Source organism: Oryx dammah, unplaced genomic scaffold (genome assembly GCF_014754425.2).
Source record: "Oryx dammah isolate SB20612 unplaced genomic scaffold, SCBI_Odam_1.1 HiC_scaffold_2, whole genome shotgun sequence".
Lineage (NCBI taxonomy): Eukaryota > Metazoa > Chordata > Mammalia > Artiodactyla > Bovidae > Oryx > Oryx dammah.
In genome coordinates, this window is record NW_024070186.1 from 95751223 (window position 1) to 95776047 (window position 24825).

Consider the following 24825-nt stretch of genomic DNA (forward strand, 5'->3'; position numbering starts at 1 on the left):
TGCACAGGAAAAATAGAATGTGCAGGCAGTGGTCAAGCCAGAAGTCAAGACTGGACAGAAGTAGAGATGGGAGTAAGGCAGCTCGAAAACCGAAACTTCTTGTCACAGGAAAGGGAAGCAGGAGTGACTGAAGGTCAGCAACGAATCACCACAATTCTCTTATTTCTTTCTGAGTTTAATCTTATGTGTGTGTGTGGTCAGTTGCTCAGTCATGTCCTACTCCTTGTGACCCTGTGGACTCTAGCCCATCAGGCTATTTGTCCATGGGATTTTTCAGGCAAGAAGACTTCAGTGGGTTGCCATTTCCTCCTCCAGGGGATCTGCCTGACCCAAGGATCAAACCAGTGTCTCCTGCATTGCTGGGGGATTCTTTACCCACTGAGAGTTTAATCTTAGAATACGGTAATAAAGCAGAGATGATCCAAAATGTTTAATAATTCAAAATTCTTTAAATTTGGCTTTTAACTAATTTAGTTTTTTTTAAAATGTGTTTGCATATGTGTTGCTAGATTTCATTATATTAATAGGATAAAATCAGACTAATGACTTTTTATTTGCATATTTATTTTCATTTATTGGCTGTGCCAGGTCTTACTTGCAGCATTTGGGATCTTTAGCTGGGGCATGTGGAATTTTTATTTGCACCGTGCAAACTCTTAGTTGCTGCATGTGGGATTTTTAATAATTCCCTGACCAGGGATCAAACCCAGGCCCCCTCCACTGGTAGCACAGAATCTTAGCCACTGGACCACCAGGGAAGTCCCAGAGTAATGACTTTTGACACAGGAGAATTTGGGATATTTCTGATACGTTATTGCCTCTGCTTAGAGCATTTCATAATGCCACGCTGTAACGCTGGGAATGAACCAGATGAATTTCCAGACCAAGTATCTTTCCTTCTAGTGGGAAATGAGATAATTTTGTTGCTTCATTAAGGGTCTCATTTGTAGGATTAAAGTTATAAAGCAAAAGGCAGACTTCCCATCCATATCTTGAATCATCCCACATCTTGTAAAAGAGAAAAACGTTACAGATGTGAAAAAAATAGTAGAAGTTAATTTTTAAAAAATAGTTCTTCTATGAATAAAGGTTAATTATTTCCTTAAAAAGTCAAATTTACCCTGACTGAGTTGGTTCTCCCTTACCTGTCCTAAGTATTACTGATCCATTTAAAAACAAACAATCAAACACTAAGGTCAAATGATTTCTCTAGCATTAATTTAGGAAGGAACTAAGTTATAGCTTTCTCTTGTACTATCAGCAATGTACAAGATTACATTGTTGTATAATTAAGACTCTAAAATACAACAACAAAGCAGCATGATTCCTTAACTATTACCTTATAACCAGAGTATCACTAGCCTTCATTGTAGTGTCTCTGTCACAAATGTGACTTATAATTCAAGGGCTTTGCTGGTGGCAATTAAGTGCATATAAATTTAGGAGTATATGCTTATGAAAGGCAATGGCACCCCACTCCAGTACTCTTGCCTGGAAAATCTCATGAGCGGAAGAGCCTGGTGGGCTGCAGTCCATGGGGCCGCTAAGAGTCAGACACGACTGAGCGACTTCACTTTCACTTTTCACTTTCATGCATTGGAGAAGGAAATGGCAACCCACTCCAGTGTTCTTGCCTGGAGAATCCCAGGGACAGGGGAGCCTGGTGGGCTGCTGTCTATGGGGTCGCACAGAGTCTGACATGACTGAAGCGACTTAGCAGCAACAGTAGCAGCTTATGAAAAAAACAGCATTGCACTGTAGATGTTTGACTTATGCCTCCAGATCTTTAAACCAAGGGGCCAAGGTCTAACTCAACTTTTTCAACTTCAGCCCTGCCAACATTTCACTTGGGACTTGTCTTTGTTGTTGGGGTATCCTTTACATTGTAGGAGATTCAGCTGCATTCCCGGCCTCTATCCACCAGATACCAGAAACAGCCTCCTCTTTCCGATTGTGATATTCAGAAAAAATGTCTTCAGATATTACCAAATATCATCTGGAAGCACAAACTGCCCCCACTTAAAAACCGCTCATCTCACTGTTATTTCTTAATCTAAGAAACAAATCTCTCTCACCCATCCAGCTACAATTTCCCCAGTTTGTATAATTAAAAAGTATGAAGGTAGGTAACTGGTGTGAAACTAAGTAAAATATATTTATTTGTTATTGTAGAATAAATACCAAATTATACTCTTCAAAAGTAAAATCTGGGTAAATGTAAATACTAACTTGGTCCATTTATAGAAGCCAGTAATGCTTATTAAAAATGAGCTGCGTCTAGTAGCAGCTGAACAGGCTTAATATCTGTTAGATGTGTATCACTTACATCAAGATGTATTGTCAGTAAATATGTTATTAAGCCATCTATTGGTACAAACCAAATTTAGCATTTCTTTCTGCCTCCAATTATATTCTTTGTTTTGGAAGTATAATTCCCAGACTTAATGCAGTATGAGTAGAATTGTCAGTGTACCTATTTGTGTAACTGTGCATAATATATACTTGGTGTAAAGTACTTGCAGAGATCAAATGCTTGAGAATTTTTATGGGTGGACTGATTTTTTGTGACAGTTTTATGGATTCAGACATTCTGAACAGGGAAGTTGGAAATATGTTTGCTTGCCTTTCTTTTTATTTTTTTAAAGCTGATTTGAAAGAAAAATCGTAGGTTCATAGTTAAGGTAAGTAATAATGTGAAATTTGTGGGTTCATGGTTAATGTGGGCAACTCACTAAATGTTTATCTAGTGCTTTATACTTCTTTTCACTGTTTTTAACATGTGATATAGATTATTTAATTCCCAGAAATGATTTTTCTTCATTGATAACAATTTTTTCTCTCTTGATTTCATGTTAATTCCATACTCAGTAATTCTCTTTAAATTTTCCCTTTGTATCTGAAAATTTTAATTATTAGTTAAGAAAAGTTAAAATAGTTACCATCTATACTGTACCTATTAAATAAGTAAAAATATTTGATAATTGATATAATAGCAGTTTGTTAAATTCAGTTTATTTATTCCACATTTTAGCGAGTGCCTACTGTGTATATAGTGGGTTATTCTGTTGGCCCCGTGAAGGTTCCATAGGTGACTTCTTGAGGGTCACTCTCATTAATAAGTTTATGAGGAAAGATAAGTACAGATAACTCAAATACATTGTGGAGTAATAAGAAGGAGGCAAGTAAAAGGATGGGGTGCTTATCAATATTTTCTGGAAAGGTGACACTTTTTGTATTATATCCTCATGGCCTCAGCCACCTGCCAGAAATCCCACCCAGAGTGGAGGGTCAATCCCTACCCTCTCCTCTCGGGACCAACACTTACTCTCTTTACCATGCAGTCCTTTCTAAATGCAGGAATGATCTGTGTATCCCAAGCTTTTAAAGGAAACATTCTGTTAAATCCAAACAACATATAACACAGATTTGAAAAATGTGTCTCTTTGTTCTTTCCCTGCTTTGGCCAGAGCTGATTTAGAAGATGAAATGCCTAGGTATTTATTTTTGAACTAGACTGGTACTGAAGCAGCATTCTGGGTAGGGGATCATTTATTGCCATATGACAACGGTATGGCATGAGAACACTCACTCCACAGGCATGCCTAATAGACATTTAAGCCACTTAACTTCTAGATGCAAGCTCATGATGCCTACTGGCCAGTCAGCACTTGCTGGGACCCAGCGCTCTCTTTAATTGGCATTTCCTCATTTCCCAGTAGCTAGGCATCTCTGACTCTCCTATGTGACCGGTTATTTTCATTTAACAAACAAAACTTCTACACTTTTCTGTAGTTGAGACTATTACTTTGACTTTGATTATCTTTTCTCTTATATGCATTTCTTGTGGTTTAAAATAGTTGCCACTTTAAATCAAGATTTAAACATTCTTAATGTTAAATTAACTCTAAAATTGTGATTTTTTTGCTCATTTTTCATCGTGAATGTTTTAGCCATGTTGTAGAAAGATTATTTTCTAGTTTATAAAGTCAACACACTTACTCTGAGCCATTAGCTGCATAAAAGAAGAACCTTTAAGTATCTGGAGGGATCTCGATTTCCTTCTTAAAAATGCTACATTGTGCTCTAGTGCGTGAAGTTGGCTAATGATACTGATTAGTGAAAAGTGTGTGTATGTGTGTGTGTATATATTCTAGTGTTCCTTTCACTTATTTGGAAGTAAAGGAGAAATTATGAAAAATAAATTTGAATGAAACACAATATACAAATATGAAACACAATACACAAATAAAATACCATGTAAATCGTCACAGCAGAATTTCCACATAACTTTGTACTGTTTCCGTAGATGCATTTTTATGGGTCTGGCAATTTTGCTGAAATAGTCAATTACTTCTTTAGGTAAGATAGATCTGAACTCTCTCAGAGAATAATTTGGAGTAATGATCTATGTGCTAATTTTAACTTTTCCACAGAAAAAAACTGCTAAAGTGTCCAAAGGACCCAAAAGATTCAACTTAGAAACTCTGCCTTTCACTAATAAGGAAATTTGCCCAGTTCTTTAGTGGATGCCGTAAAGGCTTGGAATGGCAGGAGTGGAATATAGGTAACCATATATCCTCTTTCTGCATATGGGACACTGCTGGTTCATATGATGGGCACGTACCAAGGTCTGTTTCACACCATATTAGTGCTTGGAGGTACCTTAATGAATGAGACAAAATGTATATGTATTGTTGTTGTTGTTTTTCTTCAGTCCCTCAGTCCTGTCTGACTCTTTGTGACCCCATGGACTGCAGCATGCAAGACTTTTCTGACCTTCACCATCTCCCAGAGTTTGCTCAAACTCATGTCCCTTGAGTTGGTGGTGCTATCCAACCATCTCATCCTCTGTCATCCCCTTCTCCTCCTGCCTTCAATCTTTCCCAGCTCAGGATCTTTTCCAGTGAGTCGGCTCTTCGTATCAGATGGCCAAAGTATTGGACTTCAGCTGCAGCATCAGTTCTTCCAATAAATATTCAGGGATGATTTCCTTTACGATTGACTAGCTGGATCTCCTTGCAGTCCAAGGGACTCTCAAGAGTCTTCTCCAACACCAGAGTTCAAAGCATCAATTCTTTGATGCTCAGCCTTGTTTATGGTCCAACTCTCACAACCATACATAACTACTAGAAAAATTATAGCTTTGACTTTAAGGGACCGTTGTTGGCAGTGATGTCTCTGCTTTTGAATATGCTGTCTAGGTTTATCATAGCTTTTCTTCCAAGAAGCAAGTGTCTTTTAATTTCATGGCTGGAGTCACCATCTGCAGTGATTTTGGAGCCCAAGAAAATAAAGTCTGTCACTGTTTCCATTGTTTCCCCATCTATTTGCCATAAAATATGGGACTAGATGCCATAATCTTTGTTTTTTTAATGGTGAGTTTTAAAAGCCAGTTTTTTCGCTCTCCTCTTTCACTTTCATTGAGAAGCTCTTTAGTTCCTCTTTGCTTTCTACCATAAGGGTGGTTTCATCTACATATCTGAGGTTATTGGTATTTCTCCCTGCAATCTTGATTCCAGCTTCTGCTTCATCCAGCCCAGCATTTTACATGCTGTACTCTGCATATAAGTTAAATAAGCAGGGTAACAATATACAGCCTTGATGTACTCTTTTCCCAATTTGGAACCAGTTTGTTGTTCCATGTCCGGTTCTAACTGTGGTTTCTTGACCTGCATACAGGTTTCTCAGGAGGCAGGTAAGATGGTCCAGTATTCCTGTCTCTTTAAGAATTTTCCACAGTTTATTGTGATCCACACAAAGGATTTAGCATAGTCAATGAAGCAGAAGTAGAAGTATTTTCTGGAATTCTCTTGCTTTTTCTATGATCCAATGGATGTTGGCAATTTGATCTCTGGCTCCTCTGTCTTTTCTAAATCCAGCTTATATATCTGGAAGTTCTCAGTTCATGTACTGTTGAAAGATTTTGAGCATTTCTTTGCTAGCATGTGAAGTGAGTGCAACTGTGTGGTAGTTTGAACATTCTTTGGCATTAACCTTCTATGGGATTGGAATGAAAACTGACCTTTCCCAGTCCTGTGGCCATTGGTGAGTTTTCCAAATGTGCTGGCATAGTGAGTGCAGCACTTTCACAGCATCATCTTTTAGAATTTGAAATAGCTTAGCTGGAACCTCATCACCTCCACTAGCTTTGTTTGTAGTGATATTTCCTAAGGCCCACTTGACTTTGCACTCCAAGATGTCTGGCTCTTGTTGAGTGATTACACCATCATGGTTATCCAGGTCATTAAGATCTTTTTTGTATAGATCAGTGTATTCTTGTCACCTCTTCTTAATATCTTCTGCTTCTGTTAGGTCCATACCATTTCTTTATTTATAGTTATATATATATATTATATATAAAATGTGTTTTTTCAAGATAAACATATTCTAGTCTTCCTCCAGGCTAAACACCATTTAAGGTACACCTCTATGCTATAACATACTGGTTACTACTGTGTTGGGCTGTGTAGATGATGAAAGCAATGCAATAATAACTGATAGAAAATTAAAATGCTTTGGCAAAGAGAAATTTCCATTATTCTCAGTAGAAAAGAAAAACACAGGAGACCTACATCAGCAACTATATTAATGATCTAGAGGAAGATAGCAAATAATCTATTAATTAATTCATGATTGATTCTAAGTTGAGAAGCACTATAAAAACCACCAAGGACAGAGACATGGTACCACCAAGGAATGGAAGAGGGAAAGTAAAACTGAGTCAGGAGAGAAGCAGGGAGCATTCATGAAGTTAGCTTTGCCCTCCCTTTTAGAAGAGTCTTAAATTATCAAGCATAATTGAGATCAATAATATCTGCATGGCAGAGAAACATATACTGGAGCTACTAAGTAGTACTTTAATCCACATGTGTTCTGTGCTCAGTCGCTTCATTAATTTCTGACTCTTTGCAACGCTATGGACTGTAGTCTGTCAGGCTCCTCTGTCCATGGGATTTTCCCAGGCAAGAATACCGAAATGGATTGTCATGCTCTCCTCAAAGGAATCTTCCTGATCCAGAGATTGAAGCCCCATCTCCTGTGGCTCCTGCATTGCAGGTGGATTCTTTACCACTGAGCCACCAGGGAAGCCCTTAATCTACCTATGTTTCTGAAAATAAATAAGCAAAGAGAAAAAGAAAACCCTGTATATCATGCACTCAAGTAATTAAATGAAATTCTCATTTTTACTAAAATTTGAAATTTACCCAAAAATCATAGGATGAGAATGATTTTTGTACCATAAGTGAGTTATTTTTTAAAAGATTCCGCATTTCTCCTTCTTTTAGAAGAGATGAATTGGACTCTGTATCTTTCTGTAGTTACAGCTGTGCATAGTGTATCAGCTTCCTGTCCACGCATGGCCGTTTGGACCTGACAGAAAATCTGGGTTGGACTTGGTTTGGAAAATACAGGGGAACATGGCATTTTATTCTTCTGCTGTCATGATCCTGGCTTCTTCTGTCCATCCCTCATGCCCCAGAGTACTGAGCAGCTGGCTCTGCAGCTGTGAACAGGGTCTGAGACCACCTCCCTGTGGGGCAGACATAAATCTTGCCAAAGATATAAAAGATTTTTGGCTTGACTTTTCCATTTCCAGATTCTTGCTGCAATTGAAGGAGTATGATTTTCTCCATTAAACCCTTTTAGGTTTCTAAAAGAAGTAGTTATTCAAATCGATATTTTTTCCCTTTGTATTCTTTGAAATATTTAGATTTTCATCTACTAGAAAAGATTAAATTCATTCTATTGTGCTGGAAATGCTGGTAGCAAGCTGTCTTCCCAGCCTACAACCTGCTGCCTTCAAAAGGTGGAACCAGACTTAGGCAAGTTGATACGAGCTTTGATTTTGTTTACAATACCTATCTACTTACCCCTAGACCTGCTCACACACTTCTCATTCCTGGGGGTGGGCATTCCAAACTTGGAAAGATCAGAAGTAAACTCTAAAATTCAGTCTAATTCCTGTTGATTCAATGGTGGGGCATAATTTAAATCCACCTTCACATAAGCCTTTAAGAACTACTAAAGAATTAGTATAGCCAACAAAGTTCCATCTAGTCAAAGCAATGGTTATTCCAGTAGTCATGTATGGATGTGAGAGTTGGACTATAAAGAAAGCTGAGTGCCAAAGAATTGATGCTTTTAACTGTGGTGTTGGAGAAGACTCTTGAGAGTCCCTTGGACAGCAAGGAGATCCAACCAGTCCATCCTAAAGGAAATCAGTCCTGAATATTCATTGGAAGGACTGGTACTGAAACTGAAACTCCAATACTTTGGCCACCTGATGCGAAGAACTGACTCATTGGAAAAGACCGTGATGCTGGGAAAGACTGAAGGCAGGAGGAGAAGGGGCTGAGGAAGAGATGGTTGGATGGCAAAACCAACTTGATGGACGTGAGTTTGAGTAAGCTCCAGGAGTGGGTGATGGACAGGGAAGCCTGGTGTGCTGTAGTCCATGGGGTCGCAAAGAGTCGGACATGACTGAGTGATTGAACTGAATGAAAGAATACATGCAGTTCAAAACTGAGTAAATGTGTCATATTATCATTTGCCTAATTCCCAAAGTAACTTAAACAAATGGAGTTTTGTGTGAATGACCTTTTCCTAGACAAGAAGAATATAATCCAATGGGAAGTTGATATCCATTTAACTTGGCCTGTATTGACTCTCCCTGATCGTTTATTGCCCCATTCAGTGTGATATACTGACATCCATCCAGTGGAGAAATTATGACACTTTTCGGGACTCTAAGAAATGGCATGGCCATGATTCATCCTGCACAGTCATTTCTTTGATTGGCCTTGTTGAGACAAATTGTATGAATAAGGAATGCCGATCCGGGTATAACTAAGGCTCTAATGTCATTGTTCTACTTTGCCAGGTGCGTTGTAGAAGATAAGAACTCAAAGGTGGCCTGGTTGAACCGTTCTGGCATCATTTTTGCTGGGCATGACAAGTGGTCTCTGGACCCTCGGGTTGAGCTGGAGAAACGCCATTCTCTGGAGTACAGCCTGCGAATCCAGAAAGTGGATGTCTATGATGAGGGTTCCTACACTTGCTCGGTGCAGACACAGCATGAGCCGAAGACCTCCCAAGTTTACTTGATTGTGCAAGGTAAGGAGAAGATGGTAAAGGAGAGGCGAGAGGCAGAAAATAATCATGACATACAAAATACTCGAGTAATCCTTTCTGGAATAAAGGATTTGTTGTGGCAAATTCCAAATTCATTATGGCACTTTAGTATCTATTTTCTTTTTACATAGGAAAACTTTAAATGGGGATAGACTTTAAATAATAGAACTGAGGAGGATAAAGAAAAAGGATTCTTGCCACTGTGAGTCAATAACCTTGGTGAGAATGTTTTCTCTTAATCCTGAGTGTGATAACACACAGCAAAGACCACAGCTGTGTCCACAGGGACATAAAAACACACAGAATACTTGGAACCATGTGAGGTCCACTTTTTCACACTGTTAGATACTAGATGCTTTTGCTGAAGGTGTGATTTCTATCTGTCCTCAGTTTAAAGAATATCACTAATTATCTGTTTTTCTGATAGTAAATGTTACTTGGAAAAATAAAAATTTCCAGAAGCCTTGGCATCCTCTCAGCTGGCTGGCTTTCTTTGTAGTTTGTATTTCTATTTCACGGCAAGTTATTTGTGAGCAAGTGCCTTGACGAAGATCTGCAAAATCATTGAGGATAATCTGCTTCCAGATTGGGGTTTCCAAGGGCACATCTGAGTCATGGTTTTACAGGATCAAGACCTTAAATGGCATATGCAAGCCCCAAAACTATAGCTCTCTTGGGGCCCTTTCCCCATAATTGCAGAATGAGAACAAAGCTGATCAGCTGTACAGTTTTATTGCAAGCAGAGTCAAACCACTAGCAGTTTCAATCCATCTACCAGGAAGCATCTAAGCACTAACAAATATTAGGGCTGTGTTCATGTAGTCTTGATTTACAATGTTATGTAAATTTAATGTAAATTAAGTATGGCCCTAGGACTCCTGTCAAGATTCCAGTGCAGTCAGTTGTATGCAAAGTTTGACTGTAGCTTCTATTAATGTGTTATGGAATTGATTATTGCAGCATTTAAATTATTGCTCTCCCAACTCCTCTGATTAATAGATTGAAACCAGAGTAAAATACATCAGAGAGTACCTGTGCAGGGGTGGTTTAGTCATGTGACCTCTATATTGGTCCATTTGCAATGGCTGACAGCTTCATTTTATTACTTGTAAAAGGCATGTCTACTGACTTACAAAGTGCCTATCACACTTCGCGTGAATTCCTTAATAAGAGACACCAGGGTTTCGATGTCAGGTGGTCCATTTAAGTGTGTAAACATAACTACAAATGTGTAAATAGGTAAAAGGTTAACTTAGCAACTTCCTCAAAACTCAAGCCTGCACACAAGCACACACACACACACAAACACACACTTCAAAACAAAAGGAAAATTTCTACCTCATTTAATGGCAAAGAGAGAGGGGATAATTAGTTTACTTAAGGTCCCTTAGAACAGATTTTATCTAATGACCAGCAACACATTATATTGTGAAATTCCTACACAATTTTAATACCTTCACAGTCTTTAATGTTATTGGAAACTCACTAGAGACCACAGCTAGAGAATGTATATTGTCCTACAAGGAACAAAATTGGGCAATCTGAGGATTACATCCCTTGGTTTCTAGATGAGGAAACAGAAGTTAATTAGGTTTAGGTTACTTGCTCAAGGTCACACAGAGAGTTCAGGGAGTAGTTTGGAACCAAGCAGACAAGGAATCAAATTGAAGCACATTCTACTGGAATGGGAATTTTTTTTGCTGTGACTTTTTAAGAACTACCAAATTCCTATTTGAGTTCTTAGTGCCGAGTGCCCAAAGCCCTTCCTTCCTCCTTTTTGCTCATTCATCTATGTACATTTTAGCTACTAACACAACAATCTGGAGAGAATTAGAGCTAGGTCAGATCATGCTACTTATACTTCCCTATTAAGTTATTGAGCTTAACTTAATACTAAGAGATGGAAAAGAACTATACAGTTGAAGTACTATTTATTCATTATCCTGTTTGCTTCTAATAATGTTATTATGAAGTAGATATTAATAACTTTATTATAAATATGAAAAAAGTTTGAAGTTCAGAAACGATAAGGAGCTGCCCAAGGCTGCCTCTTGGCTTAGGACTGGGTTTCAAACCCATATCTGTTTGATTCAAGATATTATAGTATTTTCTTTTTAACCATACTGCTTTAAAAGAAAAAATGAGCAACAAAGCCTGTTCTTGTAAGGGCAAAAATGAAAGGTTGCTTCCTCCTTGAACCTGAGTTATGAAGGGAGATGTTTTGGACAGTTATATGGATGTTGGCATTTGATATCTAGCACCAGATGGCTGATTCAATTCCCCTTAGAACGTTCAAGTTTGTGATTATGTCAGTGGGTCCACCCCTTTACCGCTGTTTATTCACACTGCCTCCTACTCCTTGCCTCCATTTTACATGTTTTCACCACATCAAAGATTCTGTCTATGGGCATGTCTGCCATCCTTCTTTCCTCCAATCCCACAGCATATAAGGGTCTTTTTAATTTTTCAAGTCCTTCCTTATTCACCATACATGCTTTCTGCAAATCCCACATAACTCGTTATTAAATAAATACTGTATTCTTCTTCTTTGCCCAATGAGGAGGTCACCTTTAGCTTAAAGATGCTGTGAGATATCACTGAAGAATAGTAGTTAAGAAAGTGGGGCTTCATATCTCAGTTTTCTTTCTTGTTTTAAATCAATTTGGGGGTAACCTATTTGGGGCTTCCCTGATAGCTCAGTTGGTAAAGAATCCACCTGCAATGGAGGAGACCCTGGTTCGATTCCTGGGTCAGGAAGATCCACTGGAGAAGGGATAGGCCATCCATTCCAGTATTCTTGGGCTTCCCTTGTGGCTCAGCTGGTAAAGAATCCACCTGCAATGTGGGAGACCTAGGTTCGATCCCTGGATTGGAAAGATCCCCTGAAGAAGGGAAAGACTACCCACTCCAGTATTCTGGCCTGGAGAATTCCATGGACTGTATAGAGCATGGGGTTGCAAAGAGTCAGACACGACTGAGTGACTTTCACTTTCACTTGATTTCTGTAAGGCCTCAGTTCAGTTCAGTCACTCAATTGTGTCCAAAGTTTTGCAACCCCATGCACTGCAGCACACCAGGCTTCCCTGTCCGTCACCAACTCCTGGAGCTTGCTCAAACTCATGTCCATCGAGTCAGTGATGCCATCCAACCATCTCATCCTCTGTTGGCCCCTTCTCCTCCTGAGTTCAATCTTTCCCAGCATCAGGGTCTTTTACAGTGAGTTGGCTCTTCACAGCAGGTAGCCAAAGTATTGGAGCTTCAGCCTCAGTATCAGTCCTTCCAATGAATATTCAAGACTGATTTCCTTTAGGATTGATTATTTTGATCTCCTTGCTGTCCAAGGGACTCTCAAGAGTCATCTCCAACACCACAGTTCAAAAGCATCGTTCTTCGGTGCTCAGTTTTCTTTATAGTCCAATTATCACATCCGCACGTGACTACTGGAAAAACCATAGCTTTGACTGCATGGACCTTTGTTGGCAAAGTGATGTCTCTGCTTTTGAATACGCTGTCTAGGTTTGTCATAGCTTTTCTTCGAAGGGGCAAGCATCTTTTAATTCCATAGCTGCAGTCACCATCTTTAGTCACTCTAAAGCTTGGTTTAATTTAAAGATTACGTGATCTAGGTAAGCCCCTAGCTTGTTTTCTGGAGATCATGTGTTCCCACCAAATAAGGTGATGATGATGGTGGTGGTGGTGGTGGTGGTGGTGGTGGTGATAGTGAGATAGTGATACTAATGATGATAACCGCTGTGACAACAAGCAGGCTGCTGCTGCTGGAGTAACTCTCATGAGGCTCTCTTTGTGCTGGATGCTTCCCAGAGTCCAACACCACCCTCCACTTGTTGCCTGAGACCCTTGAGTAGGCTCTTTCAGTGGTTATTTGGGTTCCTTCAATGTATTTTCTTCAGTTGTCCTTTGCCTTAGCATCTAGTCTTGAACTTTACTTCTTTGGGCTTCTAAAGGGCTTCTTAGACCAGCATCACCTTTTAGCTACTTTTATTAAGGATGTCTGAGGACAACATGCAGCATGTATCGACAACACATAGAGAGTGTGGTAAGTCCTATTTTTGACTGGTGGTACACCCCACTCCGCAGTTTCTTATTAAGTCATTCTGGAGATCAGGCCTGATAATTTGCACTCTCACATGGCCTCATACCCTAGTTTCACTTCTCACACATTCTACTAATGCTGCTAGTACTGGGGCCACACTTTAAGAGCCACTACTTTAAAAGTAGTATGTACATTAAGAACATCTAGGGAAATAATCCTGCATAATTTCATTCAATTTCAAATAATGTTACATCCCCTAATATTTAAAACTATTCTTGGACATGAGACAGGAATGGTAGCTTGGAAAATAACTTGACTTTCATGATAACATCTTAGGTCTTCTAAGGCTTCTTACCTAGCCTAGTCCTATGGAAACAAAATCTCTCCCTAAATTGTCCATTTCATGTATCAAAACTGAAACAAAACAAAACCGGTTACAGTGAGTGAGTGAGTGAGATATGCAAACTTCTCTAGACTTCAAAAATCTCAACTTTATAAATGTTTAAGTGTTTGTTCCCCTCACATTTCTCTTGTATCCCTCCATTTCTCCTGGAAATATATATATTCCTTTAATCAATATATATTTCCACAATGTGAATGACTTTTCAGCATCTCCAACATTTTCTCTTCTATTCTGGTGATTATTTTTCAGGGAGAAAGTAAGTTTTCTTTAAAATCAGTTCATGAGAGTCATTACACAGAAAATAACCTGTGTTGAAATAAATATGCTTCATGGTTCGCTAAACTCAATCTTTAGCCAAATGACATCTCCACACATCTTCCTCATGAGGAACACAGGTGAAAGTTTTGCATCAGCAAATTCACAAATCAATAATGACCTTTGGGATCACTTGCGATTAGTGAAATTAAATTTTGCATCTGTAGAAGTCAGGCTATTCAAATACAAACATTCATTCGAGATATGTAATAAAAGATGGGACCCACTTCTAAAGCCAGATAGTTTGGTTTCTACACCACCTCTTTTACAGATTCTAAACTCAAAGATTGAGAAAACAATACCTTTCTCTTACATAATATAAATAAATTTCTCTGGCATCCTTCCAATCAATAATGTCCATTTCTCTCCAAATGTTACCTTCCTTCCTATGATTTCCTATTTTTTTCTGCTTATGCCAGAGATGGAGACACTTGTGTTAAGGCAATATTTCTCTTTATCTGATCCTTGCATAAGCTGCAAAAAAGTCAAGAATTTGGTTTATTATACTTTTCAAAATACAGATTCCTGAGAACCACTCGCAGAACAACTGAATTGGAAGGCTTGGGAATGTGGCCAAAATTTACAAGTGTGCTATGCTCTGCAGGTGCTTCAGATACGTGTGGAAAAACCAAGAACCCCTGTTGTGGCAATCTAAGCAATCAATGAGAGGAGTTTGTTGCTGCCTCCCTGTTCATTTTGCTGTGTGACATGGCATCACATTATATCTAAAACTCTGCAAAACAGGTACTAGGGCCTTGTCATAGAAAAATTAAAAGTAAAAATAAATCTGTGTACTCATTGAATACAGAGATTAATCTCATCTTCTTGAGCCCTGGGAAAGATGGCTCCAAAAACAAGGTAGTTTTTTAGCTGTAACATTAGGAATCTCCATGTGTATGTGAATACAAAGGACACCCTGTCATGATGTTATTTTTTAAATGTAGATCTTACTTATGAAATGTCTCATTCATTGTGCCTTATAACATTTGTCATGTTTTCAATGTATTTATTACATTATTCTTGAGTCTGTTACCCATACTGGAATCATTTCCATGTTGCATCTTTTGCTTTCTTTTTATGCTATTCTCATTAACATTTTTTTAAAATATTCATTTTATTTCATTAAGCCGATTAACAATGTTGTCATAATTTCAGGTTAACAGCAAGGGGACTCAACCATATATATGCATATATCTATTCTCCTCCAAACTCTCCTCCCAACAATATTTTTTAAATGTAAAAGTAAGATACTCATGCTTATTGAGTCAATGATGCTGTCCAGCCATCTCATCCTCTTGCCCTCTTCTCTTCCTGCCCTCAATCTTTCCCAGCATCAGGGTCTTTTCCAGTGGGTCAGCTCTTTGTATCAGGTGACCAAAATATTGGAATCTCAGCTTCAGCATCTATCCAGTATTCAGGGTTGATTTCCCGTAGGACTGATTGGCTTGATCTCCTTGCATAATTACCTGAATTAAACCAATATAACTATGGAAAAAGTATGAAAGTTAACTCTTGTGAGAACCTGTGTGTTTTATCCTCACACTAAAAATTTCATATTTCCTGTATCTCATTAATCCAAGCATATCATATTGGCTTACAATTGCATGTCTGTAGATGCGCTCTTAATAATTGAAAATTCAAATGTTGGGAAACATTTAATGTTTTCATGAATACTAGTCTAGAACTTATTGTTCCTAAGATTTAAATTCTTGGATGCATTTTACAATTCTATCAAACATTCCTAATTCTGACTAATGTCTATTACCCAGAACTCGAAGCAGCCATCCTTTGATCTCTTTTAATTGCTCTCTTCTTTCCTTCTTTCATTGGTTCCTTTGTTCTTCCTTCCCTTTAATCCCTCTTTCCCTTCCTTAATCAGTATCATGTTGCACTGATTATTTTTTAAATAGTTTAGCGTCACCTACAAAATATTACACAAACTGTTTGCCACTGCATTGAAATTCAACTTAGCCTGGAATTTGATACATCTTTTAAATGTTCTAAAGAAATAAAGAATTTGAGACCGTCTTTAGTTATATTTGATCTGAGGGATAATTCTGTTGATTATTGAGTCTTACTGATTAACTAGAATTTCATTTGGATTTTACGTGCTGAAGTCTACTAATTATCCTACTCTTCAGCTTAATTTTTCAGACAATAGCCTCTTGATTGGCTGTTAATAGGTCAGGATCAAACTTTAAGGACATCACTAATCATATCAGCAATCAGAGAGCCAGTGTAATGGGAAGAAGTGAAATTTTGGAGCTAAAATATTTGGGAATATTACCTCATGCAGTTTTAATTTGATAGTTCCCCTGCAGGAAGAACAAGTCTTGTCTAAATCAGGCCCACCCACTCGTAATTAATTATTATCTCCAAGCTCTGTATATGTATTTGCAGTCCATCTTTTAGATATTATTGGGCTTCCCAGGTTGTGCTAGTGATAAAGAACCTGCCTGCCAATGCAGGAGATAAATGAGAAGTGGGTTTGATCCCTGAGTTGGGAAGATTTCCTGGAGGAGAGCATGACAACCCACTCCAGTATCCTTGCCTGGAGAATCCCATGGGCAGAGGAGCCTGATGGGTTACAGTCCATAGAGTCACAAAGAGTCGGACACAGCTGAAGCGACTTAGCATGCATGCCTTTTAGTTATTAAAATAAAGCCACTATTTACACCCACATACTTTCTGCTCTAACCTATATTTTGTCTTTCTTAAAGCTGAGAGAAGTAAAAGAAGAAAGAAAGTTATTTAGTACCCAGTGCTGAAGTGAAGTGGTCTGAAAATTGCTCAGTCATGTCCGACTCTTTGCTACCCCATGGACTATATGGAATTCTCCAGGCCAGAATACTGGAATGGGTAACCGTTCCCTTGGTTCAGTGTAAAAACCCAGACTCCATGAAGGGAAGAGAGCTACTTGACAACACAGACCAATAAATTTTCAGGTCTATTCAAAGATGCAGTATATATTCTTGAATAATTATACCGATAAGAATTTTAATAACTTTGGGTCAAGGTTTGATGGTAATTAGGAGGAATCTGGGAGTGGGGATTTATTCCACATTAGATCTACATCTGCTAGTTTAGCTATATCCAGTCTATGCCACAGTTAGTTTTATTTGCATTTACATAATATCTGTGTGGTTACTCAGAGATGTGCTAGTTTTTACACAGAATTTTACCTACTAAGATAAGGAAAAGTACTATTTCAAGTATTTTCAAATAGTACTGTATGCCACAGTAAATTATCATCATCTGTGGCATTTATGTTTTCTGTACACTACCAAAAAGAACCCTCTCCCCACAAAAGCAAAAAACCCTGTGTACTCTTAAACATTTTAAAGACATTTTTAAAAAGATTCATATACCTAAAAGTCAAGAAAGATGACACATATCTTTTTCAATATATGTGTATTTTCATCATTTCAGTTTGCTATAAATAGGCAACATATTTTTGGACAATGAGATGATTGAGTTTTCTTTAAAGTTTGTCAAAGCCTAGGTCTGCCTCAGTGATAAAGGACACACAAAAAAACGATAAGATCTTTTTCCTTCTTTTTAGTGACAAAAACTATTAGGTAAGTTTGAATATAGTGGGAAAGCAGCCCCAGCCTGTGCCCGGGTCTATCCAAGGAATGTTTCTAAGGGTGTAGGGGACATTCTCTAGAAAGACTGGCCTGTGATCTTCATATGTTAAGGTCGTGAAAGTCTAAAGAGACAGAAGAAATACTCAGTTTATCATAATATGTTTAGTCCCTCAGTTGTGTCTGACTCTTTGTGACCCCATGAACTGCAGCATGCCAGGCTCCCCTGTTCTTCACCATCTACCAGACATTGCTCAAACTGATGTTCGTTGAGTCTGTGATGCCATCCAACAGTCTCATCCTCTGTTCCCCTCTTCTCCTCCTGCCCTCAGTCTTCCCAGCATCAGGGTCTTTTCCAGTGAGCTGGCTTTTCGAATCAGGTGGCCAAAGTATAGGAACTTCAGCTTCATCATTGGTCCTTCCAGTGAACATTCAGGGTTTCCTTTAGGATTGACTGATTTAACCTCCTTGCAGTTCAAGCAAGAGACTCTCAAGAGAGTCTTCACCAGCACCACAATTTGAAAGCATCAATTCTTTGGCGCTCAGTCTTCTTTATGGTCCAACTCTCACATCCGTATATGACTACTGGAAAAACCATAGCTTTAACTATATGGACTTTTGTCGGCAAAATGATTTCTCTGCTTTTTAATATGCTGTCTAGGTTTGTCATAGCTTTTCTTCCAAGAATCAAGTGTTTTAATTTCATTGCTGCAGTCACTGTCTGCAGTGATTTTGGAGCCCAAGAAAAGAAAATGTCACTGTTTCCATTGGTTCCCCATCTATTTGCCATGAAGTGATGGGATTGGATGTCACAGTCTTCATTTTTTGAATGTTGAATTTTAAGCCAGTTTTTTCACTCTCTTCTTTTGCCCTCATCAAGAGGCTCTTTAGCTCCTCTTCACTTTCTGCCATTGGAGTGGTATTATCTGCATATCTGAGGTTGTTGATATTTCTCCTGGCAGTCTTGATTCCAGCTTGTGATTCATCCATCCTGGCATAATATGATACTGGATATAATATACTATCTTACATTGATCATTTTGCTAGAAATGACTTTGTTGTGACGATTGACAAAACTTGAATAGAGTTGCTGTTTGAAGAGTATATGGGAGTTCTTTGTATTGATCCTGTAATTTTTCTGTAAATTTGAAATTATTTTGAAAGAAAACTAAAAACAGACACAATAATAGTTAAGGTGGGTATCAAGATTTACTATTGTCCTTGTGCTCATTTGCTAAGTTGTTAAGGTGCGTATCAGGATTACATAGTAGAGAATAAATTAAAAATTACAAAATCACATTTAAGATTACATTTTAATAAATAAAAATGTAATAAAAATTATACTGTGTTGAAAATTGAATAATCAAAAAAGATTTTAAGCATACACCATTATAAAAAGTTACAAATAAGATATGTTACATCAAAAAGTCAGAGGAGAAAATTTATAAGATAATCCCAATAACCAACCTATGATATAATTCAAATAATTTATATTATTGATTTTTATTAAATACTCACACATATGAACTAAATAGGGTGTCTTTTTTAACATGAGAGAGATAGGTAGCCTCAATAATAATTAAATCAGGAATAAGATGGGGATATCAATGATCATTTTTTAAAATTATTCTGGAAGTTTTAGTTAATGCAATTGGACAAAAAATTTAAAAGGTCTAGTTGTGGGGAATAAAAGAAAGAAACTTAACTATAATCTAGCTAAAGTGATTACTAATTTTAGATAACCCTTATAAACTAATGACCAAAAATATTAGTACTAGTATTAGTACTATATAGTACTAATAGTACTAAAAATATTATTACTAATAGCAGTCTGATAATTTGTCCAATTATCTAAAGAAACATGTAAAATTAATAATTTTTATATTTGGTTATAATAAGTATTTACAAAATTACTATAAAATGCCTGTTCACTAAGCCTTAATAATAAAAAAAGCACTTAAGAATAAATTAAATAAACAGTGTGGAGAACCTAAAGGCAGAAATTGATATCATTTTACTTGGCAGGAAAGAAGTTCTTTTGTTTGTCTTTGTCTGTTTCATTGGTATTGCTACTTAATTGGAAAGAAAATACCTTATTCTTTTATTTCATTTTTTTAAACTTTTTATGTTGTATTGGGGATAGGTGATTAACAATGTCGCATTAGTTTCAGGTGAAAAGTGAAGGGGACAGCCATACAAAAGTACTTCATTCTTGAATGGCAACATAAATAATGGGAAATGACAATTTCCCCCAAGATAAATATAAATTTGTACACCTAAAAATTACTTAGGGGAGTTTTTGATTGAAATTATACTTGTCAAATTAATTATAAAGAATAAATGGACATAAATAGTCAATAATACAATTTTTAAAATTGTATTATTGGGACAGGAATTCTGTTCTACTTCTATGTATTAACATATTTTGTAAAGCTATTCATAAATGACCAAGTCGCTGGATATAAATGAAGTCATAAGCACTGCAACATTTACCAGACACTCTGCTGCTGCTGCTAAGTCGCTTCAGTCGTGTCCGACTCTGTGCGACCCCAGAGACAGCAGCCCACCAGGCTCCCCCGTCCCTGGGATTCTCCAGGCAAGAACACTGGAGTGGGGTGCCATTTCCTTCTCCAATGCAGGAAAGTGAAAAGTGAAAGTGAAGTGGTTCAGTCATGTCTGACTCTTAGCGACACCATGGACTGCAGCCTACCAGGCTCCTCCATCCATGAGATTTTCCAGGCAAGAGTACTGGAGTGGGGTGCCATTACCTTCTCCAATACCATACACTAGATCTAGCTTTATTTAAATCATGGGAAAAAGTATGATTATTCAACAGATGATTTTGAATAATTAAAGAAAAAGTAAATATTTGTACTTACTGAACAACCACTCATGAAAATTAATACCAGATCCCTTAAAGATTTAAAAGTAGAAAATAAAGGGAAAAGGAAAACTGACACTTTTATATCTCCCTGTTGAGAGTGTAAATTAGTGGAAACTTTGCATAGAGGAACATAGAGATGCCTTTCAAATAAAAGGAAAACCAAAAAGGACCATCGATAAATATGTATGTAAACAGAGTTGCTGTGTTGTTGTTCAGTCACTAAGCTGTGTCCTACTCTTAGTGACCTCATGGACTGCAGCATGCCAGGCTTCCCTGTCGTTCACTATCTCCTGGAATTTGCTCAAATTCATGTCCGTTTAGTCGATGATGCCATCAAACAGGGTTAGGAACGCCTTCTTAGCATAAAAACAAGTGAAAAAAAAGCATAAAGAAAAAAGGAATAAATTTGACTATACATATATAAATGTCTGAAATTAAGATGAGGGATAAAGTGATTTTAAAACAAAATAGGTAACAGATAAAATCTTAATGTCATCAGTATAAGAATTTCAATAAATAGGAAAATATCAGTACAGAAAATATGACTAAAAGTTGTTTAAGGACATAAATTGCCAATTTACAAAAGGATCATTGAAAATAGAGAACATCTGGAAAACTGTAAAACTGTCATTATAATCAAGAATATATAAAGTTAAACAATAAATTATTAGTTTTGCACCCATAATACTGGGAAAGGGTTAATGTAGATAGAATGTGGCTAGCCAGAAAAGGCAAGTCAGTAGAAAAACTGACACTTTTATAGCTCCCTGCTGAGAGTGTAAATGAGTAGAAACTTCACCATAGTGTAGGCCTAGAGTAATATAGTAATGTAGGGCTCTGTCCATCACAGTTTTCAACTATATTTGTGTCATTTGACCTAATAATTCCACTTCTGAAAATGTGTAAACAGAAAATCCTCTGAAATGGAAGTACAGATTTTTGTGCAAAGTGTTCATCACAGAATTATTTTTCAATGAATTCTGGAAAACAGCTGAAATATATCAGAATATGGAATGAGGGAGTAAACTTGAGTCATTTCATAGACAGAAATGCTATTATGGACATTAGAATGCCTAACATTCAAACCTCTTCCCTGTGTTTAGGAATTTCAGTATTGTTGGAATGTAGATGTTACTACCCAGAGTGAAAGCTGAAATGAAATTGAGATACTAGGAGTTAAACATGATATTCAACCTTGAAACTCCACTGCATTTGCCCCAGGCTCAGAATTATTAGTACAAATTACTGATACAAGAAACTCAGGACCAAAGAGAATCTATTCAGGCAGTTTGTGACATTCATAGTGAGTTTATCTAGTAGTGGCTGTATCTCTGATGTTCTGCTAAGACCTGCATCTAGAACCATGCTGTCAGTGGTGAGAGCTATGTCATCTCATGTTCAGATTCAACAGCAGTCATTCTTGCCTCATAAAACTTTTTGGTCATAATTCTGGTTTTACATGCTTCCTGGTTGCAATGGCAGGCACAGGAGAACTAGAGATGCTTTCTCTTTATTCCAATTAAGAACTCTGATTTATGCATCTAAGCAACCATTAACTATCGTGCTTTATAAAACATGATTTATAAGACATTTTATTATGTAGTAAACATATTTGCAGTGTATGGTTAATTGAAGTGGCGGATTACAAAACAGTATAATCCATAACCTTAATTTTATAAACTAGAATAAATATACAGCTTACACCACATGCATTTGTACATTCATTAGAAAAGTAAATACAATGAAATATACCAAAATAGTTTTCTATTAATTTTTCAAATATTGATTTAATGGGTAAAGTTGTATTGCTTAGTTTCCAGTTTTATTATATGTACATGTATTATATCTAGAAAATTGTTTATGAATCATCAAAATAATAAAGTCATGATGATTGAAAGGACAGGTTTTTATAAAATTTTTCAGAGAGCAGAATTTCTTTGTCAACTTCCACCTCCGTTTTATTTTCCCTTTTATTTATCATTTCTCCTTCAGTCATCCTTTATTCTCTCACTTAAGTGTTCTGTCTTTTCTATATGGTGGAAGCAGTCATAAAATTGTTTATTCTAAAATGATAAGGCCTTAATTTCTTATACTTTCAAAGATATATATTCTTTTTAAAAAAGGTATTATAAAGATAATGCTGTGTTGTTGTTCAGCCACTCAGTCGTGTCTGACTCTTTGCAATCCCATGGACTGCAGCATGCCAGGCTTCCCTGTCCTGCAGTATCACCCTGAGTTTGCTCAAACTCATGGCCACTGAGTCGGTGATGTCACCCAATCATCTCATTCTCTGTCACCTCCTTCTCCTGCCCTCAATCTTTGCCAGCATCAAGGTCTTTTCCAATGAGTCGGCTCTTTGCATCAGTTGGCCAAAATATCGGCGCTTCAGTTTCAGCTTCAGTCCTTCCAGTAAATATTCGGGTTGATTTCCTTTAGGACTGACTGGTTTGATCTCTTTGCTGTCCACGGGCCTCTCAAGAGTCTTCTCCAGCACCACAATTTGAAAGCATCAGTTCTTCAGTGCTCAGCCTTCTTTATGGTCCAATTCTCACATCCATACATGACTCCTGGAAAAAACATAGCTTTGACTATATGGATATTTGTTTGCAAAGTGATGCCTGTGCTTTTTAATACATTGGCTAGGTTTTGTCATAGCTTTTCTTTCAAGGATCAAGAGTCTTTTATTTTCTTGGCTGCAGTCACCATCTGTAGAGATTTTGGAGCCCAAGAAAATCAAATCTGTCACTGTTTCCATTGTTTTCCCATCTATTTGCCATGAAGTGATAGGACTGGATGCCATAGTCTTAGTTTTTTGAATGTTGAATTTTACTACAAACTCTTGGAAAAGAGAAACAAAACAGATTTTATGTGAGAAGGACTTTGTCAGTCTCCTTGGATCAAGTAAAATCGTAGCATAAACGATTTCCATTTTAAAATTTATAAATCCCATCCTAATTCCAAAACAAACAAATAGAAAAAACAACCCCACAATCAAACAAAACACCATCTATCTGGATTTCCTGTAAGCTGCTTCAACCGTGTGCTTGCTTCAAGCAAAGAACTAAAGAACCTCTTGATATAAGTGAAAGAGGAGAGTGAAAAAATTGGCTTAAAACCCAACATTCAGAAAAGTAAGATCATGGCATCCAATCCCATCTTCATGGGAAATCAGTTCAGTTCAGTTCAGTTGCTCAGTCATGTTCAACTCTCTGCGACCCCATGAACTGCAGCACTCCAGGCCTCCTTGTCCATCTCCAACTCCCGGAGTTTACCCAGACTCATGTCCATTGAGTCGGTGATGCCATCTAACCATCTCATTCTCTGTCATCCCCTTCTCCTCATGCCTTCAATCTTTCCCAACATAAGTGTCCTTTCAAATGAGTCAACTCTTCCCATCAGGTGGCCAAAATTTTGGAGTTTCAGCTTCAACATCAGTTCTTCCATTGAGTACCCAGGACTGATTTCCTTTAGGATGTACTGGTTGCATCTCCTTGCAGTCCAAGGGACTCTCAAGAGTCTTCTCCAACACCTCAGTTCAAAAGCATCAATGCTTCTGTGGACAGCATTCTTTATAGTCCAACTCTCACATCCATAAATGACCACTGGAAAAACCATAGCCTGGACTAGAAACATTTGTTGGCAACGTAATGTCTCTGCTTTTGAATATGCTGTCTAGGTTGGTCATAACTTTCCTTCCAAGGACTAAGCGTCTTTTAATTTCATGGTTGCCATCACCATCTGCAGTGATTTTGGAGCCCAGAAAAATAAAGTCAGCCACTGTTTCCCCATATATTTCCCATGCAGTGATGAGACCAGATGGCATTATCTTAGTTTTCTGAATGTTGAGCTTTAAGCCAACTTTTTCACTCTCCTCTTTTACTTTCATCAAGAGGCTCTTTAGTCCTTCTTCACTTTCTACCATAAGGGTGGTGTCATCTGCATATCTGAGGTTATTCGTATTTCTCCTAGCAATCTTGATTCCAGCTTGTGCTTCCTCCAGCCCAGCGTTTCTCATGATGTACTCTGCATATAAGTTAAATAAGCACAGTGACAATATATAGCCATGACATACTCCTTTTCCCATTTGGAACCAGTCTGTTGTTCCATGTCCAGTTCTAACTGTTGCTTCCTGACCTGCATACAGGTTTCTCAAGAGGCCAGTCAGGTAGTCTGGTATTCCCATCTCTTTCAGAATTTTTCACAGTTTATTGTGAGCCACATAGTCAAAGGCTTTGGCATAGTCAATCAAGCAGAAATAGATGTTTTTTGGAACTCTCTTGCTTTTTCCATGATCCAGCGGATATTGGCAATTTGATCTCTGGTTCCTCTGCCTTTTCTAAAACCAACTTGAACATCTGGAAGTTCACGGCTCACGAATTGCTGAAGCCTGGCTTGGAGAATTTTAAGCATTTCTTTGCTAGCATGCGAGATGAGTGCAATTGTGTGGTAGTTT

The 24825-nt window shown here is 37.6% G+C and overlaps 1 protein-coding gene across 2 annotated transcripts in view; it reads left to right on the forward strand.

Moving 5' to 3' along the window:
• The window catches only part of LOC120851655 (limbic system associated membrane protein), a 713563-nt gene that overhangs the window by 377307 nt on the left and 311431 nt on the right, over window positions 1–24825 (forward strand). For both annotated transcript variants that reach the window (XM_040224602.1, XM_040224610.1), the window contains exon 2: window positions 8882–9114. In XM_040224602.1, coding sequence (XP_040080536.1) covers window positions 8882–9114 — 233 coding nt within the window. The remainder of the gene's footprint in view (window positions 1–8881; window positions 9115–24825) is intronic.